The sequence below is a fragment of the Sturnira hondurensis genome, unplaced genomic scaffold (genome assembly GCF_014824575.4).
Source record: "Sturnira hondurensis isolate 20B ecotype Veracruz unplaced genomic scaffold, ASM1482457v3 Scaffold0020237, whole genome shotgun sequence".
Lineage (NCBI taxonomy): Eukaryota > Metazoa > Chordata > Mammalia > Chiroptera > Phyllostomidae > Sturnira > Sturnira hondurensis.
This window is the reverse complement of record NW_028092868.1, coordinates 2400588-2424826: the sequence shown is the minus strand read 5'-3', so window position 1 is coordinate 2424826 and position 24239 is coordinate 2400588. Positions and strand designations below refer to the sequence as shown.

Sequence of the window (24239 nt, the reverse complement as noted above, 5' to 3'; positions counted from 1 at the left end):
AGTGGGGTGGCCATCCAACGCGTGCCCAGAGTCAGCACCGAGTTCCCGCTGTTTCTGTGCGAGGAGCCAACGAGGATTTGCAGAGACCCTGGATAACTGTAGACTCAGCGTCTATTCCTTTGCTTTATTAATTGTACTAAAGGGGGTGAAATAGCATTTGCATGTCATACTTGCCGTAAGTATGACAAGTCCAGGCTCCAGCCTGGACCCAGTGGATATGTTGCTGTCACTGAGGACTGGGTAGTGAGTATTGTGGAACCTACTAAGGCCATCTCTTAGGCCATCCAACTCTCTTTCAAAGAAGAGATCCCCTTTAATTTATCACCCAAGGAAGGCAGTGAGGAAAGTAAAAGGAAAAACCATTACTCTGGGAAAAGGTGTAAAACTGCTAATACACTTCAGCCTACTTGCCACTGATAAAGAGAAGCCTGTTGGAAGATTCCTCGAAGTGAATCTTTCCTGAAGTGTCTGGCTGCTCTTCTGAGAAGGAGAAGCTCTGGGGGCAGTGATGCAACACCCCAAGATAGGAACAAGGGAGCCACCTTCTGGAGAACAAAAACTGGGACCACAGCCTTTTTATGGAGGCACCATCTTTCTGGAGGAATATATTAGTAAACAAAAATCGCCACAGAGCTGCTCACAGGTACAACTGTAGAATTTCAATTAGCAAAGGACTGATAATGAAACTGCTTCACAAACACAGCCACTCTTCTCAAAATAGTCCCTTTGCTTTCTTGAGGTTTTGTTGCTTCCACACAGGCAAGGCAGAGAAAGCAGCTGGAGTCATCTCAAAGGTCTTGGAGAAATCCTCAAGGGACAGGTGCCCCTAGAAGAGAGGGACCAGAAGGCAAAGGTCACATTCCTCTCCAGGGTTTGCTTTGATGAGTCACACAGGTGTGGTATAGAAAGCAAAGGAAAAGCAAAAACGCAATGTTAGGAGAGCCAGGAGGGGTGAGGCAGGTGACACTGAAGTCCAAGAAATTTGATCCCTGAATTGAGAATGTAATAAAAAGGATGGTAACAGCCTGGGCAGAAGTGGCTCTGTTGGGCATTGACCTGCAAACCAAAAGTTCATCAGTTCAATTCCCAGTGATCCGGGCACGTGCCTGGGTTGCAGGTTCAGTTACCCCATTGGGGGTGCATACAGAAGGCAACCAATCAATGTTTCCCACCCCACTTCCCATTTAAAGTCAAAAATTAAAATAATAAATGTGAATTAAAAAGGAACAAGCTTGAGCTAGATTAGCTCCTTTGACCAGGGTCAAGTTCACACTAGCCCTGAAATAAAACTTTCTCTCTATAAACACATTTTTTAAAGGCCACTTCTCTCTTCTTTGTAATGCTTTTTTTTTAAAATTTTATTTATTTATCTTTAGAAGGGAAAGGAAGGAGAGAGAGAAAGAGAGAAATACCAGTGTATGGTTGCCTCTGGTGTGACCCCTGCCGGGAACTACCCCACAACCCAGGCATGTGCCCTGACCATGATCGTGTGGTTCGCAGGCCCGTGCTCAATCCACTGAGCTACGCCAGCCAGGGCTTCTTTGTAATGCTTTTTTGGAAATGAAAATATTATATGTGAAAGAGCATTGGCAACAAGGTCTCTTGTTCATCTATCTACTTAGAAACAACCTACAGCTAGGAGTCACCTTTGTAGGCCTGGGGTGTCTTCAGCCATAAGATGAGGGGAGTGCCTGAAATGATACCTGCTCCCCACTAATATGGTGGTGATACTCTTTAAGGCAAGCTCAATGCCCTCAAGACTCAAGTATGAGGGCATTGAGGGCATTACCAGGTCTCTCACAACCTTAAAGCTGCTATAAAGTGGCCACCCTCTGCTCCCCTCAGGCACCCACAGGGCACAGGGTAGGGTGAGAGTGGGTTTCTTTCCGATGGAAAGTTGCTCTGCTGAATGTTCAACTGACTCCCACTGAGAGCCCTGAACTGAACACCTGCAGCTGGGCCTCAAGCTCAGGTGGTGGTGATGCCCCAGTCCTCCAACCTGTCCTCAGACTCACCTCCAGCCTCTAGGCGATCTCTCCTTAAGCCTCTTGGGAGCCCTCCCCACGCCCCCAGCAGGGCAGTGGAGTGCCTTGTTTTGGAAGGAGAGTGAATGTGAGTGATTTGGGCATCAAAGCTATTCACTGTGAGTGAATAGGGAAGTGCCGCCTACCCCAGGTTCCTAGCATTCCCCACCCCTGCCAGGTCCCTCACAACCTTGCAGTGCCCTTGGTCCGCGAGTGGTTTCAGGTGCCCTCTCCAGTCCACCCAGGCTGGCTCTGCAGTTTGGTGGAGACCTGGACTTTGACCCTCGGGCTAGATAGCAGGGAATGCCCATCCCAGTGGACTTGTATCTTTCCCCTGGGCCTGTTCTTGAACCCTGCAGTCCTGCCAGCTGATTACCAGCCTCACCCATGGCCACATCCACCTCTCTGGATTACTCACTGGTGTTCAAACACTTAAGACACCCTCTTGCTACTGCCTTTAGTGAGACCCGCCACCCCGCTGTTTACTGTCACTGGTCCCACTTTTGAGTTGGGAGCAACCAGAGGTCTGGAGACCTCTCCCACCCTCCCCTCTTGACATTGAACCCACAGCTTTCCCACAAGAATGTATGCTACTCCCACGATAAAAAAAAAAAAATCAGCAAGACAACTGATTGTTTTTAAAGACTCTAAGACTGACTACTTCCACTATGTTGCAGGTGGTGCTGGTTCTATCAGTTTCATTCAGAATTAGCTTATCCACTTAGCCTCATGTCAATCACCTGGTTCAGTGACACTGGCTGCCTTTCCCTTTAGAAATCCTCTTCTTATGCCACAGGATGTGACTGATGGCAACTGTGGGACTCAGAAGACCTGGCTCTTGGTCTGTCTTTGCTACTAACTAGTTATGTCAAGTCACTGCCCTTCTCTGGGCCTGAGTTTTCTCAGGAGTAGAAAAAGCAGTAAAAACCACAGCTTCCATTTACAGAGCACTTTTTAAGTATCAGGGGTCGAGCAAATATTTGTAATATTATGACTAATGTATTGGGATCATGCTAATATCAGTGAGGACACAGACGGGCATGTCTGAGAGAACGCCCAGGTGGTCTCCAAGGGGAAGGGCCAGTGTTCTGGGAAGAGCACACTTCCACCTAAATCAGGCCCTGACCCCTCACAGAGTTGGATAGTCTGGGAGAAACCAGGCATCTCTCTTCTGTAGATTTCTTAATTCATTGGTAAGACTTCTTTATGCTTTTTTACACACAGAGTAAGTTTTCTCTCCTCTCACTAACCCCCATCAAGCTAGATCTGAAGTCTGCTGGGGATCTTCGTGAATATTAGAAATGTGCTTTTAACAAGTTCTTGCCCGACTCCTTCTCCTCCACCCCACCCCCCACAAGTGACCCACACAGGCTGCACCTGCAGCTACCTGATGGGTCTTCCCAGCGCGCTCCGAATTGCCTGCCCACCAGGCACCTATTTCAACCCGATGTCTCCCAGGTGCCTCAAACCTCATGGCCGCCATTGAACTCATGATCATTCTCTAAGCTCAGTCTGACCCAGGGTGTTTCTTTTGTTTGTTTAATCTTAGAAAATAATAACATTTCTCCCTCTCTCTCACACCTCTTACCCAGTACTTAGTGTCATTCATTTGACCTCCTAATATTCCTCTAAACTGCCTCCTTCCCTTTAGCTGCCCCCCCACCACGTATTTGAAGCTCTCATCTATCTCTGGGCCTAACCTAGAGCGGCTGCTTTTGCCACCTTCCCACACCTTCTTTACTGAGCTGCCACGGTGATCTTTAAAAGAGAAAGCCCGACAGCCACTGGCCTGCTTCAGCCCTGAGAGCTCCTTACCCTTTTACCACCATCCCCAAATGGCAGAGAAGGCCCTGCTCAGTTTGGCCCCTGCCCCTCCACCGCAGCCTCTCCCCAGCTCTCCAGTAGCCACCACTCAGGGCCTTGCTCCGCCCAGTGCTTATTCCCTGCCTGGGGGCCTGGGGGCTTTGTGTATACTGTTCCCTTCTCCAGGAATAGCCCACTCTGCCTGAACAATTCCTGTTCATCCTTCAGAAGGCTGTCTTCTCTAACTAAAGCAAGTTCTTTTTTGTAATACTCTTTGTGGCACTTATCCCCACTGAAATTAAATAATAGTATAACCAGGCCCCTCTGATCTCTCCCCTCCGCGAGATGTAACTTCACAGGAAGGTGAAGACCAGGTATGTTTTGTTCACCCGACTGTCCCCACCACCTAGTCATCTCCAAGGGCACAACCTGGAGATCAATTAGTCTTATCCAATGAATGGACAAGCCTTAGCTCTTCCTTGTCCTCAAGTAGACCCACCTCCTTCCTTCTGGGGTCCACACCCTCCGGGAGCTCCTCCACGGGTTTGTTCACCAGCTGTTCCAGGGGGTAGGTAGGTAGAGGCCCAGCACTGAGGTTGCTGTTAGCATTGAACACTTCCTGTTTAGGGTTTATGATTGCCTAGAGAAAAACAGGAAACCATTGTTACTTCAGCTGGCTTGTGGCTACCTCCCAGGCTGCCTTTCTCTCCGAAGTCGACAGTGATCCTAGGGCACCTCCTCCAAGATGCTTCCCATGATCCCTCACCCTGGCCCACCCACATACACATACACACACATAAGAACACAACACATTCAACTGGACCCACAAGCTTTATAAAGCTGGTGTGTGTCCAACCAAAGCCAGTTGGTTCAAGATGACTATTTTATATCACAGGAATTTCTCAATGACTTCCCACAGATGTTCGAGGTCTCCCTTGGACATTTATGACCCTCCTTCTGTTAGCTCTTGTGAAATTGTCATCTGTAAAATCACCTTGGCCTATCTATACATCCCTGCCTGTACCGCCATTCTTATAAGAAGGGTTTAGGAACGCCATGGGGTGCTCCGCCTGTGGGTGGGGCGAGGAGTCATATCTGTTATATGCTGATCACAGAAGTGTGCTTGGGAAATTGCTCCCATGTTCTGGACACATTTCTGCTGATGCTACTTGGCCTCCTTTTCCCTGCAAGCCTGTGAACTTTCGGATCTGCAGTTTAATATGGTTCCCTCACCCTTCAGCTTCCCATCACCCAGACTCTTACGCATGCTAAAATCTGGGAATCATTTCACTAGGAAACAAAGAAGACAAAACAGCTAGAGACACTAAAGAGAAACAGCAAAAAGAACTTCCATGAAAAGTGGGAGGAAATAGTAGGAAGGAAAGCACAGGACACCAGTATTGTCTCTGGACCTTTCCCCGCCCCCGCAGGTCTGACCATCATCAGATGCCCACTGCAGGGCCCAGCCACCTGCCCCATACTCACCTCAGTGATCTTGCTCCAGCCCCCAGAGTTGCCAAGCTCCCCCTTCAGGTCCTCGTAGGATTTGGTGTTCTGCGTATAAAGCGAGTAACAAATTAGACCTGGTTCTCAGCAGAGACTACTTTCCTTCAAGAGTTGACAGAAGGCTAGCCCCAGGGCCTGGGGCTGAGAAAGAGAACAGGGAGCCAGGTGGAGGCTGGAGGAGGGTCCCTGAAAAGGGAGGGTGATGAGGATCAGCACTGAAGGAGCTGGCAGGTCAGAAAAGGCCCCCACAGGGGTTATTTGCCCCTGCTCAGCCCAGCATGGGGACTAAGAGAGGTATGGTATTTTCCTGCCCTCAGAGGCCCATGCAAGCAGCCCCTTCCAGCATTCAGAACCCCACCTACACTGTGTAGGTGCTGGGAGACGCTGGGGTCCTGAAGAACTGGGAGGCTTCCCTCAGAGCCGGGGGGGGGGGGGACCCTGCCACAGAGGAGGGAAGGGGGTAAAAGGGTCCATGGCTCCACGAGGAGCCCCATCTCCATACGCCCAGGGCCTGCACCAAGCATGGCACATCATGAGGTTCGGCTGGGTGGAAGGAGGAAGGAAGGAAGGAAAAGAAGCCTGCACGGACTCGAGGTGAGGCAAGAGTGCCAGAGTCGTTGACCAGGGGCACTGATGATGTGAATGTATGAAGTTCTGGCATCTGGATTTGCTGCCTGGAGATTTGTTTGAATCCATCCTGAAGACTAAATTCAACCTATCAACTACTGAATTGTTTTTCCTGTGTTTGAGGAAATTACTCAAAGCTCCCTGTTCCCCAACCTCATCCCGGTTTAGCACCCGTAAAGCCACCAGCGCAGCACTCGTTTTAACCTCAGCCTCCCTCCTTCCTGCAGGAACCTTCGCTGGGGTTCCATTGTGAGGACCTGCTTCCATCTGGGGCCAGTTTCAGGAAATCCTGTGGAAGGACCGTCTCTCGGGTAAGGACCACACATGTGACCCACTTTGCTTAGACTTTAGTGCCACGAAGACGCCGATCTGTCCTCTAGAACTGGCATGTTTCCTTTCAGGTGGCGTGAGGACTACCAGCGCTGTCCCCTACGAGTTTCTGTGATGATGGAAATGTTCTCTCTCTGCGCCATCCAACGTGGGAGCCACGAGCCACATGTGGCTATTGAGCACTTAAAGTGCGGCTATTGAGAAACTGAATCTTCAACTTTGTTTAATTTTAACTAATTTAAATTCAAGTAGCCAATACAGCTCCTACCAATAATGCCCAACGGCGTTGAGCTAAGTCCAGTGTACAGACCAGGTACTGTCACAGGCCTGGGTTTGACAGACTTCCTTCCCTCACCCTCGCCAGGGAGATTGATGGTCTTACTGCATTCTCCTTCTAAGGCCTCTCTAACCCCTTTATCAGTACATCACATGCCATTTACCACAACAGAACAGAAAAGTCTGGGAGGCCGCCCTGCCCCCAGGGCGTACCATGAAGAGGCCCCTCAGAGAAGGAATTGCTGGGCTGCAAGGGCAGACTCCCCAGGAGGGCTGGGAGCACTCACATTCCACTTGAAGGGATCCCACGCCAGGAACCAGCCTGTGAAGGTCGGGGGCTCATGTCCCTGTTTCACCAAGATGATGGGGGTCTCAGGGTCCCGGCCACCGGGGTGGGTCTTGAGGTATTCCTGCACTGTGATGGCGGCGGCTTTCTTCTCGTCCTCGTTGGCATGCTTCCCGATCCAGAAGAAGACCTGCGGAGAGGCCGGGAGCTCCGTCAGGCCTCCTGGCCCACAGGTCTCTGCTGCAGTTCACCCAGGCTCAGACAGATGTCCAACTGTGGACCCTGACCTTGCCCAGGCCCATCTGGCCTTGGCTTTGCACTGGGGCGATGAGAAGGTTGGGCAGATGCTCTCTACTTAGATACTCTGCAAATGTGTGCCTTTGGAGCCAAAGCCCTTCAAAAACACTGCTCTGCCCCATGAGATAAAGTAGACTTAGAGAAAAGATACATCCCCCACAGCAGCCCCTCCAGGCTGCTGTCTTCTTTCTTAGGTTCCTTATAATACTTCTCCACAGGGAGAACATATATGGGAGCCGAAATAGTCCTTCTCTTTCCCTTTGCCCTGGCTGCATAGCTCAGTTGGTTAGTTAGTGTTACTATCCTGATACGCCAAGGTTGAGGGATGGATCCCTGGTCGGTACACATACAAGAATCATCCAATGCATGCAAAAATAAGGCGCACAACAAATCAATGTTCCCCTCTCTCTCTCTCAAATCAATAAATAGAATTTTTTTCCAAAATTCACCCTGGCTAGTGTGGCTCAGTGGATTGAGCACCAGCCTGCAGACCTAAAGGCTGCTGGTTCGATTCCTAGTCAGGACACATGTCTGCGTTGTAGGCCAGGTCCCCAGTTTGGGGCACATGAGAGGCAACAAATTAACATATGTATCCCTTACACATTGATGCTTCTCTCCCTCTCTTTCTCCCTCCCTTCCCCTCTCTCTAAAAAGTAAATAAATAAAACCTTTTTAAAAAAATCTTCTCCATCCCTAAAGCCACTATTTCTTGGTCAGGCCTCAGTCCCACCTCGTCCCAGACATCAAGCAGAAACACATCGTTTTCTTCCAAGTCATCCTGATCGAAGTTGGGGATTTCTGTGGCCAGGAATCGCCCGGTCTTGTTGGAACATTCAAAGAGCCTGGGAGTGATGACCATGTTTTCCTCCTGCAGTCTGTAGGGTGGAGAGAAGGTTGTGTTGGCAGGAGGGAGGCATGGGAAAAGGGGGATTGAAGACACAGAACTCGCCCTGGCTGGTGTAGCTCAGTGGATTGAGCTCAGGCCTGAGAACCAGAGGATCGTGGTTCGGTTCCCAGTCAGGGCACATGCCTGGGTTGCAGGCCGGTTCCCTGCAGGCCAACTCCCAGCAGGGGACACACCAAAGGCAACCATACATTGATGTTTCTCTCCCTCTCTCCTTTCCCCTCTAAAGATAAGTAAATAAATAAAACCTTTAAAAAAAAAAAAAGAAGAAGACACAGAACTCAAGGGAGGGGCTCCTACATGAGAAGTGAGAAGCCCGCCCCCTAGGAAAATGCTCTTCCCTCTGATCAGACAAGAGGTCCTCCCTCCTCCCAAGAGTCTAAGAGCGCTCCACGGGAGAAATTCCCAACGATTTCTCAAGACCCGCATTCCAGTGGCTCTTCTCTAGTCCCCTTTGGAAGTTCTTTCTGTCACCTTCCTTCTATCCCTCCTGCTGCTACTGCAGTTCATGCCCTTTTGCTTTTAAACTAGGGGTCCTGGATCTTCTTAAGAAAAACCATTTGGAAGAGGGTTTACAGCTGGTACTCCTCAGCATCCGGGTCCTGTGTCAACCCCAAAATGCAGGGAGTGCATGGACTTGGACATCTCCTTCCTGAAGGGCAAACCTGTAGCCCCACCCGCTTCCTTAACCTGCCTCCTAAGGCTGTGAACTCTCATTGCCAGGGAAATGCTCTGCCAAGCCCCAGGCAGACTGCGGTGAGCAGCACAGACACAGCCCCTGTGCCTAAGAGGTTCTGAGGGTGTGGACTGCTCCTGACTCATACTGTAGCCCTGCAGGTCCTCCATCCAGGCCCGCTGCAGGCTCTGGGCCATTAGGGTAGAGGTGCCGGGAGGCTGTCCAGCCTCAGAAGGTGAGCAGAAGGCAGGGGGACCCCGTTATTACTTACCTCTTGGAGTTGGCGTAGGGTGTCTTCCCACCCAGCGCCATCCAGAAGTTGGCTGGCTCCTGCCCTTCCACCACCACTTGCCTCTCCGTTCGGGAGATGACGTCAGAGACAATCTTGGCCATCTCCCGCTCATCTCCGCTGCAGCCCTTGGAAAAGGAGAGCTGGGTGTGCTGGGGGAGACCATCTCCAGTGCCGGGCTGATGCCGCCCCCCCCGCCCCCCTGCCATATTCACTGAGCTCCCAGGTATGTGAGGGCTCTCCTGGGTCAGGACCCGGGGCACATGTCCGGGGCAGGGACAGTTCTCCCCTCCTTTCCCCTGACACTCCAGAGAAGGTCAGCAGAGGCAAGAGAAGCTTCACTTGCCTTACAAAGCAGGAGAAGGACTACGAGAGGCTGCGAGACCTCATTACAGAGCTAGATGGAGGGGAGTGACAGATGCATAGTGAGAGGGAGCCCAGCACATACAGACAGACCAATATTGTGGCCAGAGACAGACAAGGAGAAACCGACTTGGACAGAGGCAGAGATTCCGAGGATGTTCCAGAACTCGAGCTGCAGAGGAAGGGGCGGGGCTAGAAGCTCCCACCCCGAACCCAGGTGGCTGGTTCTGAGGCTCTGAGACTGAGGGGGACCCGCACACACCTTCCCATACCACAGGTAACAGCAGGACGGGGTCTTGAGGACGAAGACATCATTGGAGTTGAGGGAGGAGGCCTGGGGTGGGACCTCGAAAGCCTTGGTGTTATTGTGGCTCGTTCCCCGCACCTGGAACAGCCGTGTGGAGGGCACAGGCTCCTGGCCCGTAGCCCGGGAGGTTCCTCCCTGTGGGAGAAGGCAGGAGTAACTTAGTAAATAAAGATGAGGGGGGACTAGAGCGGTGAAGAGAACCAAAGGGGAAAAGAGTTTGGGGCAGGGCCTTCCTGCTCCTCTGGATCCGCTGATACATCAGATTAATGTTTCCAAAACCTTTGGTCATAGCACTTCCCTGCTCAAAGCCTGCAGTGGCTCCCCACTGCCTATAGCCTAGAACCCAGCTCTTCATTCACAGGGGTCTTTGAAGGCCCCACATGATGAAGCTGCAAACTGCCTTTGCAGGTTGACTTTGCTCTTTCCCAACCGTCCAGTCCACGCAGCCAGTCTTCTCACTGTCCCCACAGACCCCTTCCTCTGGCCCTTTTTCCTGGCCATGCCCCCTGCATTACAGGCCTTCACCATCCCTTCGCCCAGCTTGTCAACTGACCCCTCCAACCCCCTTTCCACCAGTACCTCCACGCCCATTCCCAGGTTACTGTATCCACATTCGCCTTTGAACTCAACTTGTATCACTGGCATTTAACCATATGGTGCCTGGGCTGTTAGTCCACTGCTCTCCCAACAAGATGGGAAACAGTACTAGTGTAGCATTCTTCCCCTCCCCCAGCCCCTTGGCACTTTGCAGAGGGCTGTGTACTTAGTAGGTGCTTAACAAAGAGATTATTGCTTAATCGAATGCAGAAGCTGCCCAGGTGACTTTGTTAGAAGGCACCAGTGCAGTTGGGACAGGTCCATCGTTCAGGCAGGTCTACCCAAAATAGCTTCCATTTTCATGTAAAGGGCCCAAAGAGCCGGGGTGGAGAGGAGACAGTGGTTGTACATGCTGAGGGCTCATTACATGGATATTTAAAGCGCTGAGTAGCTGTCTCCATCACCAGTTCCACTTCGGGGAGGAGCCTCAATGGTCCTCTTCTGTGGAAAATGGGCTTCGCCCACAGCTCCGCTCCCATCCCAGGTCCCCTCCCCAATCTTCTGGATGCCCACCCCGCCTTAGTTGGGGTTCTGCCAGGCCCCTCAGTCTAGCAGCCACACCTGATAGACCACCATGCGCCCCTTGAAGATGGACATGAAGTGAGGCGGCTCCTTGCCCATCGGGACTCGGATCTGGACTGGTTCGTTGTTGTACTTCTGGTCCAGGATGACGGCCTGGTAGGCCGAGGCTGTGATCTCGTCCTGGCTGGCCTGCTTGCCCTGGGGATGAGCAGAACGCAAGGGGTGGGATGAGGTCGAGCCCTGATTCTGACCCTGCCCACCTCCCTCAGCAGTGGCTGCATCCCCAATTCTGACCTGGCCCCAAGCCCAACTGCCTTCCCCATCAAACCTCACCTTGGTCACAGCTAAAAATCCAGTGTGGCCCAGATCCTGGTGCTGGTCCCAGCCCCAAACCCAATTCTTTCCCAGCCTCACCTAGCCCTGAGCCATTTGCAGTCCCAGCCTTGACCCCACGCCTCCTCTCCTCTTCACTGTACCTTTCTTGGAGAAACACCATGGCTACCACACCACTCACCCCAAGCACGCAAGCATCCCCCTGCCCCTCACATTTGGACATAGAAACCCACAGTCAGAGCAGGTGAAGGGGAAGTTCAGGAGGCCACGGAAATGGGAAGGGAGACTCAAAGGGGAAAAAAAACCAAAAGGGAAAGTGTTGTGAGTGAGGGCACTCAGTGTCAGCGAGACCTCACAGCAAAAGCAGTCCCAAGATAGACAAGGGGTGAGCTCCCCGTTACCAGGGATACTCAACACAAAGAGGAGGGCCACTTGGCAAGGGTATAGTGGGGTAGGAGCTGAGCTGGCTGAGCGGGGCCTGACCTGCCAGATGTAGAGCAGGTAGTGTGGCTTCTCCCCGATGTGGTAGGTGTAGAGCAGCAGGTAGCAGTCGCCCCCGTAGAAGTGGCCGAGCCACTTGGACTCCACAGGCACCAGGTCTAGGTTCTCAATGCGCCACACCTGGGGCCAGTACCCGGCTGGCGTGAGGTCCAGGACAGGCTCCAGCAACCCCTCCCACCCAGGGCAGGCCTCCCTCCCCTCGCCATACCTCCACCTGCCCGCTCCCGTCGTCCACCATCTTCTCCTGGGCCGCCAACTGAGGATGGACATGCATGGAAATGGCATCGAACTTCACCTGCTCCACCTTGGCTGGAGTGAAAGGAGTCACGATATGTGTTACTAGCTGAAGTCCCCCAGGTCCTCCCACAGCCCTGAGGGGTAGCTGTAGTCCTTACACCCATTTTAGAGACGATGAAACCAAGGTCAGAGAGATTCAAGAGCTTATCCACGGTTACACACGGCAGAGTTATAATACGAAACCAGGTCTCCCGCCCCTCAGATTCACGCTTCTCCAGGGTGCCCCAGGGCAGTCAGGGGAGGGACAACACTTTCACCCTCCCTCAGGTGCCTGGCACTGAGCTTGCCCTCAGCCAGTGTGGTTTGGTGAGAGACTGAGCTATTTGGTTTCCAGGGAGACCCAAACCCATTCCAAATGAAAGTCAGGTCATTCTCAGTTCCCATCTGTGACAACCCTTGAGTTCATCCATGTCCCCTCATGGCCCCACACCACCTGAGGAGCACCTGGTGAAAGGGTACATGGGAGAAGCATGGCCAGGAAGGAGGGCAGGAGGTAGGTCTCAGTGCTCTCTGGGCTCCCAGCCCACCCTGCCTCACCCAGCCCTCACCCACGGAGCCCACAGTGTGGGTTTTGCCCAGGCCTGAGGTCTGGCCAGGCACTGTCCACTTCTGGAAGAGCTGCTGGAAGACGGCGGACTCCGCCCCATCATTCTGCACCTCCACTTGTGTGTTCGGAGGGTACTGCTTGGCTTTTATGAAGTTCTGGGAAGAGAGCGGGTGGCTGGGGCTGTGTCCCGCCTCTTGCCCCCACCCCACAGTGCAAGCCAAATGGACCCCACCATGAACCTACCCCTGGCCCCAAGCCCAAACCAGAACCCAACCCCAGTCCCAATCCTGACCCTGACCTGGCTCCAACCCCAAGTTCAAACTAGGCCTTCAACCTGACACCACCTCGAATCTAACTCTGACCCCCACCCCAAGGCCAAATCGGACCCCAAACTTGACCCCACCTCAGCTTTAACCCTTGCCCTCAGCCCCATCTTCAACCACAAGCCCCAACCCTCAGCCCCCCCTGCAGGCCGTAAGCCAGTCAGGGTTACTGACCCCAGACCAAAAAAGACCCCCAACCCTGACTGGCCCTGCCCCGTGCTGACGCCCACCCTCTATGTGCGAAGGACAGCCTCCATTTTTCTCCCTCCCTCCTCTGAACCCAGCTTGAGGTAGAAGCCCATATCCTGAGGAGGCCCCGAGGTTGTGCGGTGGCTGGCTCCTTGGTGTGCAGACAACCTCCAAGATGGCAGCAGAACAGCCCCTCAGACAGCCAAGCTGGGTCAGGCCCAGAGCCTCCTTTGGCCTCTCTGCCCCCATCTGACCCTGCTTCCCTCTCCCTGCTTGACTCTCCTCACAGTCCTCCTTCTCAACCCCATGCCCACCAGGGCCTGGCTTATGGCTTCCTTCCTCTCCTGGGCATTGGCCGCCTTCCCTTTCCACACGTAGATCTTCAGGCCCCCCTGGTCCAGAATGTAACAGTCCTAGAAGCGGGAGAGAGAGGCCCAGAGTGAGGGCCTGACGGTGAGGCGGTGCTGGGCTGGGGAGCTGCCGGGGCAGGTCTCCCTCCCACACCCACCTGGCCCCCTGGCACTGCACCAGCTGGAGGGAGCTTGGGTGGGGTGCAGGGGGTGGGGGCCACAGCTGGGGGCCCCCAAGACCTCTCACCTCGTGACTGAGCAGGTCTTGTGTGAGTGGCCGCGTGGCGACTTCTCTGACTACCATCTTTCCCTCTGCGTCCGACACGCTGCAGAATAAAGTACGGCCTACACCAGGAGGGCTCTCAGGCCCCTCAGCTGGGGCACCCTGCCCCCAGGAAACCCCCCAGCGCTCAGGAGGAGCCCAGCTGAACACTCACTGGTACAACTTGAGGGTGGCTTTGAGTGCGGGCTCCACCACGGTGTCGGGCACAGCTGCCTTCAACTCCCTCCGCTTGCCCAGCACTTTGTTCATGACCTCCATCAGCTGTGGGGACTTATCCTCGTTCTCCCCGTCCACCACTGCTATGTAGGTCCGTCCACCCCGCTCCTGGTCTCGGATCTCCTTAGCCAGGGTCATGCCCTGCAGGGAGGCACTGGGTGACCCACGGAAGCCAGCCAGGGGACAGGGCAGCATCCACCACCCCAAACCGTGGCAGGAGACCACAGCCCACCCTGCAGCAGCCCCAGGGGGTGAGTCACCTCCCTGCCTTCCTGCTTTGAGGGGGACCAGGCTGTTAAGGTGCATGCGAGGAAACCAGGTGAAAACCCACTGAGAAAGCAGGTTTCCTGGTTTGGGGAAGGGTTTTTGGGGTGGAATTTGAGGGCCTTTGTTTTTGACATTGTTTGAAATTTGTGATTTGATGTCACAGTTTCAAACAAAAGCTGAGCTTTGCAATACTCAGTCCGCTTGCCCTGTGGCATGCTCGAACATGCATGAGCACACACGCACACAGCTTCACATGTGTGCACATGCACACACACACCCAGACGCTCGGTTCCTCAAACAAGACACCCCCCCGGGTGAACAGTCCACATGTGCTTGCCCCCATGACATGCACATGCAGTCTTCATGTGCTCACACACAGTCACACACAGTCACACACAGCCTGGCTCACCCTCCTCTGCCCAGTGTCTGCTGTTCAGTGACTGGCTGGAGTCCCAGGCCCTCTCTCTCTCCCTCCCTCCCACGAGCTCACCTCGGCCCATATTTCTGTCTCCAACCCAGCTCTCTGCTCTCACCTTATGCATCCACCTTTCATGGAGACCCCATTTTAGGATGTCTGAAACCTAACTCTGGATTTCCTCCCCCCGTCGGTTGCTGCCTGATCTTTCTCACCTCAGGAAACGGGGCTCCATCCCTCCGTGTACGTGCAGAAGCACAGTGCTGAGTCCTGCCCCTCTCTCTCCCTCCCCCACGCAACACGCAAGTCCAGTGGGTTCCACCTTCCCAGTCCAAGAAGCGGGGGTACCTATCCCCCTCCTCCCCTGATGGACATAGGGTCCCCTTGGCCCCTTCACCACCCCCTGTTTTGTCACTCAGAAGTCAGATGGCCTTCAACGGCCTCCCTGGCACTGAGAACCAATCCCAACCCTCTTACACAGCCCTCTGACCACATAACATGCCCCTGTGAGACCTGCCTCCCTCCTCTCCAAGCTTCCTGAAACTCTGTCTCATGCTCTGGCTGTTCTGGTGGTCCACCCTCCCCAGCCATTTCTCTTCTGCCTTAGGGCCTTCTCCTCCCTTCTCACACCAACTCCCAGGAGCCTTCCCAGAATCCTCAGATCCACACACCCAACCCGTCCCTTCTTGGGTATTCCCTTCACGTCTGCTCCCCCCACTGGATGGTCAGCTGGAGGCCAGAGCCAGGGCAGGGCTCCCCTGCTTCATTTACCACTAGATCCCAAACGCTCAGCGCAGGGTATGCCACACAGTGGGGACCCGTGAAACCTCGGGATGAGCCACAAGCACACACTCGCCAACTCCAGCATGTACACCTCATCCCAAACACATGGAGACTCAGGTCCACCTTCAAACACCCGCGCCGGGCAGTCTGGGGAGAGAGCCCTGGGAACGTGGGGGTGGGCTGGAGCAGCAGAAGTCTGGCAAGTCTGACTGTGGGGGAGGCCAGGTGCTGGTGTGCTGGAGCAGGTGGGGGCGGGGTGAGGCTTTGGGGGGGGGCGCTGCGTGGGCGGGGTTTACCCTGAGTCTCTCCATGTGGTTACTCTCCGGCCCGTTCCACTGGATGATAAGCTTCCCAAGGTCCAGGAGGAAAACATCCCCACGGTTGAAACTCTTCCAGGACATCTCCACCTGCAGAGCCACGGGGAAGCGCAGAGCCAGTCAGACCCCCTCCGTCACCCAGGCCCTCCTGTCCCTGGCCTCTGCCACGAGGGGGACAGGAGGCCATGCCCTGGGGCTCCGGTTGATGCCCACCTCTCTGGCTACCACATTCCTCTTGCCCTTCACGTGCAGCAGCCTTTGGACGTCACTGGAGTTGGTCTCCACGTGCTTCATGCCGGAAGCCACGCCCCCTTTCCGGATCCTGAGAAGAGAGGTGAGCTGAGCCTGAAGGGAAGTGGGCTGCCTGGCTGCCGCTGGGGCCATCTGAGGCTGCATCTGGGACTAGGATGAGGTGCCTGAGCAGACTTTAAGGAGACATTCGCTCTCAGGGTCACATAAGTGTTAAGGTCGGTGTATCACCTGCATTTTCATGACACTGGCAGTGAATGCCGCCTTCAAGTTTGCACCCTGGACTGCCTCACTTCACTCAGTCTCTCCCCTGCTTAGAGGCAGGCAAAGACAGGAGCCTGGTGGTGTGGAAGAACAGTTCAGGGCTCCAACAGCAGACACTGATGAGAAGAAGAGAGGTGGTTCCGTGGACTGAATTGTGTCCCTTTCCAAACTCATAAGCTGAATTCCTAACCCCAATGTGATGGTATTAGAGATGGGGCCTTGGGGAGGTAACAGATTTAGCGGAGGTCATGAGGGTGTGGCTCTTACGATGGGATTCATGCCCTTATAAGAAGAGACACCAAAGAGTTTCATTCTCTCCACCAGGTAAAGACAATGAGAAGACAGCCATCTGCAAGCCAGCAGGAGAGCCCCCACCAGCAACCAGGTCAGCTGGCATCTTGATCTTGGACTTGCCAACCTCCAGAACTGTGAGGAAATTACTTTCTGTTGTTTAAACCAGCCAGTTAATTTTTTATATTTTGTATTTTCTGTATTTTTCTATGGCAGGCCAAGCAGGCTAAGGCAACAGAGGTGCCAGCTCACATGCCCAAAGGAGCAAATGCTGCTTAAAGTGTGGGAAGAAGAGGAACGGCGAGACAAAAGGGAGGGGTGGAGATTGTGGCTAACTGGAGAGTTCCTGGCCTATCCTACAGATGAGTAGCAACTTGGCTCCTGACTATGTGTTTCCCTGGGAAAAGCCCAGAGACTGGAACTTCAGACTTGTCAAGAAAAGCTCAGAGTCTGGGCTTTTAATGTGAAATGCCTGCTTTAGGAGCAAGTCTTTTGCTGGTTGCTTAGAGGGGAGACTTCATGTGATGCCCTGAAAGTTGGTTTACAAAGTTCATGGTCCCCAGAGTTACAGAATTTCAGGATGGCATTTGGGTGGCCAAGGACAACAATCGGAAAACCAAGGACAAGGCGGCAGCAGAAACAAGGTCAGGGAGTGGAATGGCGAACACAAGTCACCCTGTGGGCTCCTCCCCAGCCTCAGGCTGCCTTGCCAGCTCCAGCCCAGCCCCAAGCCTCAGGTGTCTCTCCCCTGCCCTGGCCCCACTCCCCAGCCTGCAGCGTGCCCTCCGTACACAATGCCCTTCTTGAAGTAGCCTCGGAAAGCCTCGCTCTCGTTGCCTTGGACCTCCCGGTGCTGGACAGCCCGGCCCTTTAGGAAGTCATCCATCTGCGTGGTATAGATGGCAGCTGCCCCTTGCTCATCCTGGGATGAGGCCTGGCCGATCCAGTAGTGGATGTCATAGCAGAGGTTGCTGCCCGTCTTGTGGATCTAGGGAGAGGAGATGTCCAATGTACCTGAGACCCTGGGCGTCCCAGCCCTCTCCCGCCTCCCTGCGTTGCATGGTCTCCCACACATCTGCATCCTGGGCCACAGATGAGCCCTGAGTTGTGGCTCCAGCTCTTCCATCGACCCTGAGACGAGGGGCAAGTGGCTTCCCCTCTGGGCCTTGCTCTTCTCCTCCTGGAAATACTTTGGCTGGACTATAGCAGCATTTCCCAAAAAGATGCGCATGGACCATCAGAGGTCCAAGGGCTAGTTAGGTGACGTGCGTGCAAACAGATGTGTGCATGAAATTATTGTGTAAATATTTGATAGCTACCTTCCGTTTGGGACACTGGACACTGCTTTCCACTTACGGAAATGATACAGAGTTATACTTTTAAATAAACGAATTTAAAGTTTCAAAGTGAGCTACGTAAGAAACAACGCCGATGAACCTACGACGATTCGAGCAGTACCAGGACGTGGCCCAAAGCAAGGAGGTGAGATGGAGGTAGCGGTGGATTTTGGAAGTGTGATTTTATCACACTTTGGATTTTATCACTGGAGGCAGGGTGATATTCCATCAGCTCAGAAGGGCCCCAAGACTATAAGCCCACAGGAGGCCGTCCTAGTGGCCCAAGGGCAGGGAGAGCATCTTGCGTCTCTGATCCTACAGAGCAGCCACTAAGCTGGGCGCCCAGGCACACCCGGAAAGGACTGTCTTGGCGTGAAGCCAGGCTGCTCTTCCCACTGGCCCAGCCTCGAGTTTCCTCCCTGACACCAGTGGGCTTTGCGCTCTGCCCAGCCCCCTCCCCCGCCCACTCCCACTCACAGCCCAGCCCCCTCCCCTGCCCACTCCCACTCACAGCCAGGAGTACATAGCAGTCGCCATCGAAGAAGCAGCCAAAGGTGCTCGAAGGGACTGGTACCATCTGCATGGCCTAGGGAGAGAAGGGAGGTCTGGGGGGCTGCCCTGGCCCCCCCAGGATGCCCAGCTTCCTCCTCCCTTAGGCACGGGAGGTGGGAGAGGGAGAGAGCTGGGAGGAGGAGGGCGTGACAAAGCTGACCAGGAGAAGGGCTATGCAGAGGGGCGGAGGTAAAGGAGCAGGAGTAAGAGTCTGATCCCCGAGGAGAGGACGGGGTGCTTAGGGACAAGCACCAGGGGCTCCCACACCAGAAGGGCAGGATTGGAGGACAGCGAGAGTAACCCCAGGCCTTCCCTCCCCTCAGTCCTCTCCCCCACCCACACCCAGGCAGACCTCACCTCGATCCTCCATATTTGCACCCCAGGTGTGGTGATGTTGAGGGAACCTTTGACTTGGGCGCTCAGTTTGGTCATGGTGATGAGCCTAAGGGAGAGGAGGCGTGAGAGGAAAGACTAAGGAGTTGGGAGAGCTCCCTGGGTGCTCCTCTTCCCGCCCAGCCCCGAGAGCTCCCGACAGGGCCAGGAGGCCAGGGCCCAAGGCTCTGGGACTCTGGTGGCTCCCCACTCTGGGCCCCGACTGGCCCAGGGGCTGAGACCTGCTCTGATCCTGTCACTCTCTTCCTCAAACATCTGCCCTGACTGCCTACCACCTTCTGAATAAGACCCTCAGTCTCAGCCTGCCACTGAGGGCCTTTCTTTAGCCCCAGACAATTTATCTAGTCTCAAACAATTCTTAAAAATATTTTATTTATTTAATTTTAGAGAGTGAGGAAGGGAGGGAGGAAGAGAGGGCGAGAAACATCGATGTGAGAGAAAAACATCTATAGGTTGCCTCTTGCCCCCGTCCCAACCAGGAATCGAACCCGCAAAGCAGACATGAGCCCTGACCAGGAACTGAACCAGCGACCCATCACTTCAAAAACCAAAGCCCAACCGACCAAGCCACACTGGCCAGGGCTAGCCCCAGATAATTTTCCTTTTTGAAATATGTTCATGAAAGCCATGCTTGGTTAAAAAAAAAAAGTCAGACAGTTTGTTTTTTAAAGGAAAGCAAAGAATAATAAGGCCGGAAAAAAAATTTTAAACAGGAGTTTAAACAAATGCTTGTACGTGATGCTCATAACAGCATCATTCACAATAGCCCAAAAGGTGGAAGCACCCCCAACGTCCATCAGCAGATGAATGGACAGACAGCAGACTGTGAGTGCCCACCGTGGAGTAAGAGCCATAAGAAGCACTGACGCATGTGACAGTGTGGGTGACCCTTGAACACACCACTTTTAGCAAAAGAAGCCAGACACGGAACACTTGCATTGGATGACTCTATTTACATGAAATACCAGAACAGGCAAATCTGCAGAGATAGTGTGGTTTTCAGGGGCTGGAGGGAGAGGAAAATGGGAAGTCACTGCTGCGGGTTGTGGAGTTGCCACCTGGGCTATGGAAAAAATTCTGGAACTAGGCAGAGTGGTAATGATGGTGTAATGTGAACATGCTGAATGCTGTAAAGTGGTTAAAATGGTAAATCTTACGTTGTGTGTTTTGCCACAGTAAAAAAGCATATGCAGCAGTTTCCTGTTCCTTCCCGGCTACCCCCAAACACCCCTCACTCACTGTTCTGGTGGCCCACAAAACGTAGACCCCACAAGGGCAGGGGCAGGCTGGTTCATTTGCTAATGAATCCTCAGCACCTAGCACAGTGCCAGCACTTAGCTGGGTGGGTGGGTGAGTGAGTAGATGGATGGGTGAGTAGGTGGGTGAGTAGATGGATGAATGAACAAATGAATGAATGACAGCTCCCAGGTGAGCCACCCTACACTCACTGAGCTAGAAATGTCCCCTCTCCAAGCTTTAAAAAAAAAGTTTATTTATTTATTTTTAGAGAGAGGGGAAGGGAGGGAGAAAAAGAGAGAGAAACACCAGTTGGTTGCCTCTCGGACTTCCCTAACCAGGGACCTTGACTGCAGCCTGCGATCTTTCTGCCTGTGGGGCCACGCCCAGCCCACTGAGCCACACTGGCCTGGCCCCATGCTTCTTTTATGGTGTCATTTTCATTTATGGCACTTTCAGTTTTGACCCGCGGCTGTGTTCTTCACCTCAGCTGCTCATCAGACTCACTTGGGGAGCCTTTAAATAATACTGACACTGCAGGGTGCAAGCCACTTCCCCAGGGCTTCTGATTTAATTAGTCCAGGGTGGGGCCCAGGCCTGGGTATCTTTAAAACTCCCCAGTGTGGCTGGTCTGAGCCAGGGTAAAGGACCACTTGCCCTCAGCTGTTCTCATCCCTGGTTTCCCACCCTTCCCCAGCAGGCTGGAGTTCACCCCACTCCCCACCTCCCAGCCTGCCACAGAGCCACCCCATGAACTGGCCCTTAGTGAATGGGTCATGGGGCCCCCACAGGTCTAGCCTCAGAATGACAGGCCGATGCATCTCTATCTAATCTCTGTCCGCACCTTGACTCTTCGTCACCTCTTGGAATAATGACCCGGCCTTTCACTGCTCAGAAACACCCTGTTCGGAGTCCTGAGGGGTGACCCCTCACCCTGGCCTCACCCTGGCCTCACCCTGGCCTCCTGACCCCTCACCCTGGCCTTCTGGAGTTTAGGGCCAAGGTCTCCCTGCCAGGCATCTGATTAGCATCCCCTGCGGGAGATCAGAGCCGCCTGCCATCGAAGAGCTTGCAGGAGCCCCTTGTTCCTGGGTCCTGTCTGCGGCCCCTGTGGGCTGCAGCCTCCCTCATGGGTTCCACCCCTGGGAACTCCTGGTTCAGTAGAACCAGTCTGGGTACAAAGGAATAGAATGTTTTGTTTTCATTACCCGCTTTGTTGACATCCCCCTTACTCCGAGGCAGATTCTTTGACACTCACTAGCTGTATGAACACGGACCCTGTCTCTTCATCCGTGAGGTGGGAGGGGTCAACGACATGATCACTAAAGTCCCACCGGAGACATGCTGTGATGCTAGGAGTGCCCAGCAAGAGGAGGAGGGGGTAGATAGGCAGACGCACTTCCTGCTCCTCAGAGGGGAAATTGGGGGAGCTGGGACTTGAAAAAGCCAGCGCTCTCCCTCCCCAGAGAGAAATCAAGAATGGGAACCTCCAGTATGAATGAGTAAAGGGGGTGGGCAAGGGGATTATGGGGCAGGTGGCTTTGAGAGCCCCCTTGCTGCTTCTCACCCCTCCACGTCTGTGTTCCTGCTGTTGTTCCCTTTGCTGATAGACACCCCGCCCCCCCCCCCCCACACACACATTTTTTCCCCTAGCGGACACTTACATGTTCTTCTAGACTCAATTTAGGCATCATTTCTCCCAGGAGACCTCAGAATCCACACCGAGGGCCCCAGGGCATCCTGAACCGATGCCTCTCCTGGCCCACCGACCACACGGTGACAGAATGATCTGTTTGTAAGTCTGAAGTCCCCTCAGCCAAGGATCTAGAAGTGTTTGTCTGGGTCGCCCCCTACTCCCAGCACATAGTAGGTACTCAGCAAATTCATGAAGCTGAAAGGCTGAACTGTGGAATGGAGGTGGGTAGGCCTTCTTGGGGCCTTGGAGGGATGGAGGGTTCCTGCCCGGCCTGGTCCAATCCTTCCTCTCGTCTCTGCTGCCCTGTTGTTGGTCGGCCTCAGAGTTCAGGCACCAGAGAGCTCCGGGCTGTTACTGCTCTTAGGCCTCAGTCATTCAGGTCTGAGCTAGACAGGAATGTGGCAGTCCCTAAAACAAGGACACCTTCCTGCTTCCCCAGGCCCCTAACAGCGGTGGGAGTGGACACACCCCAGCCCGCAGCCTGCAGCCTGCCCTGCATGGGCATCTGGGGCTGCTTGAGCAGGCTTCCTGGGAAGGGGGTGGTCAGTATGTCCCAAGACCCTGATCTGGACATGTCTCTTGCCTTCTCCCCGTTTCAGTCGAATGAGGCCATAGTGGCTGGTGAGACCGATGGGATGAGGTCCTGGTGGAGGGGAGATGGGGCAGATGTGCCCCTGACTTTGCCTTTGCCCATTCAAGCCCTATGGCTGTTCTCTTACTCTAGAATCCAAGCGACAAGAGCCCTGAGTTCCCAGGAGTGCCAGGGAAATGATGACATGGAGAAATAAATCATTTCAGATAAAGAAATGGGTAAAGGGGTAAGGGGTGTGGGGATAGATGTCAGGGTAACCAGTTAGCTCCAGTTTGCTCAGGACTGTCCAAATTTTACGTCCAAAAGTCCCATATCTCCAGAGCCTCCTCAGTTCAGGGCAATGGGGATGGTTGACACCTGGAGTGAGTGGCAGGCTAGCGGCAGGTAGGGGTCTGGCTGGACCCGTAGTTGTCTGGGGGCGAAACCTAAACAATTCTTTCCTTGGAAGCCAAGGAAGCTATGCTGGGCTCTCTGCTCTTTCCAGAGTGCCAAGCCACAGGTCCAAGGTGCTCTGGGAGGCCCCGTGTTGCCAGAGAGAAGTAGGGGACCCTATCCTGTCCTCTCCCACCACCTAAGGTCTCCGTGTGTCCCCACAGGGTTGTCTTACCTGGCTGGAGGAGACAGCTGCCACCTGGGAGATCTCAGGGAGTTGTGGCAGACTGGCTGCAGGAGGACGACCTTTGTCCCCACGTCCCCACCCCCCCACCCCCCCTCTCAAGGAACTGCCTTCACCATATAAGGGAATATAGGGCCCCTGAGAGAGAAAGAATAGGTGAGGGGGTGGGGAAGCAGGTGCCTGCCAGGTCCGTGGGAGCCGGGAGCCCAAGGACAGCCTGACAGCCAGAGCCCACAGTGCCTCACCCTAGGTGCCAGTGAGAGCTCCCCGGGATGGGGTGCATTTCTGCCCAGGTCCCAGGCCGTCACTGCAGGTGGAGAGCCCTGACCAGGGGAGGTGCCTCCTCCCACCAGCCCGGGGGAGGAGGCTCAGCAGTCCTCCCTCCTTCCCTGGGCGAAGGCTTATTGGCCAAGGGAGCCCCAGACCCAAGGATGCAGGGCCAGGGGTCCATACTCAGGGTCCTTCCAAGACAGATGGGACCCTGGCACCCCTAGAGGTCTTTAGTACTTGGCATGACCATTGCTCAGAGGGGGCACGAGTGTTCTTTGCCACTCACTCCCTGCCACCTAAGCTTCAGGCTCCACCTGGAGTTTTTATGGGCTGCCATAAACCACCGCCTTTGGACTCTGTGTGCCACCCTCCCCGGCAGCCACGGCTTCCTCTCCGGCTCCTGATCCACGGGCCCCATCTCATCCAGGATGGGACAACAGCACAAGCTTCTCAAGTGCAGAAGTTGGCTCTGCCCACAAATTCAGCATCCTGGGCAGCTAGCTGCCTTCCGGCCTCCATCCCTGCAGAAATTCTCCGGTCTGCCACCTCTGAACTCGGGTTGGAAGGTGAACTGCAGTGGACTGGGCGAGGGCGGCCCCTCCACCTGACTGCACCTTCCTGAGTTCTGGAGAACAAATGTCGTGTGTGTGCACATGTGTGTGTGCGCGTGTGAGTATGCTCATGCAGTCTGCTGAGAGAAATAAACATACTACAGGTGCTATTTTGTTTTTTTTAACAACACCCTTATGCCTTGGCCAGTATGGCTCAGTCTGTTGGAGTGTCATCCCATAACTGAAAGGTTGTGGGTTCGATCCCTGGTCCAGGCCAATAAGATCCCTGCCCGTTTGATCCCTGGTCCAGCATGTATGGGAGGTGACCCGTCGATGCTTCTCTCTCACATCGATGTTTCTCTCTCTCCCTTCCTCTCCCTCTAAAAACAATGGAAAAAAATCCTTAAATGAGGATGAAAAAATTTAAATAACACCCTTTTTTGTGAATAAAAAGAAGTATGTATTCATTCAATTATACAAACAGGCAAAAAAGAAAGAAGAAACTCGCCTATAATTCCACTACAGAGGTAATCTACAGATAAATCACTCCTAGAGTTTTTGTAG

General features: G+C 54.0%; 1 protein-coding gene across 1 annotated transcript; it reads right to left on the bottom strand.

Annotated features, from left to right (window-relative positions):
• Positions 1-575: 575 nt before the first annotated feature.
• Positions 576-22947, bottom strand: VIL1 (villin 1). Its single transcript, XM_037029322.1, has 20 exons — positions 22846-22947; positions 18679-18763; positions 18281-18355; positions 17224-17420; positions 15842-15950; positions 15608-15718; positions 13785-13987; positions 13595-13673; positions 13312-13410; positions 12487-12640; positions 11850-11950; positions 11624-11761; positions 10847-11005; positions 9644-9823; positions 9001-9146; positions 7880-8024; positions 6854-7042; positions 5313-5381; positions 4327-4464; positions 576-826 (listed from the first exon to the last, which is right to left on the bottom strand). The coding sequence occupies exons 2-20, from the start codon at positions 18751-18753 to the stop codon at positions 713-715; spliced, it is 2481 nt and encodes an 826-aa protein (XP_036885217.1). The 5' UTR covers positions 18754-18763; positions 22846-22947; the 3' UTR covers positions 576-712.
• Between the last annotated feature and the right edge of the window lie 1292 nt (positions 22948-24239).

Excerpts from the sequence above, each read along its gene's own strand:
- VIL1 (XM_037029322.1), bottom strand. The coding sequence starts at position 18,753 with ATGACCAAACTGAGCGCCCAAGTCAAAGGTTCCCTCAACATCACCACA. Across the intron at positions 17,421-18,280 it reads ACTGCTATGTACTCCTGGCT|ATCCACAAGACGGGCAGCAA; the intron begins GTGAGTGGGAGT and ends TCCTCTCCCTAG. Across the intron at positions 12,641-13,311 it reads AAGCCATAAGCCAGGCCCTG|AACTTCATAAAAGCCAAGCA; the intron begins GTGGGCATGGGG and ends CTCTCTTCCCAG.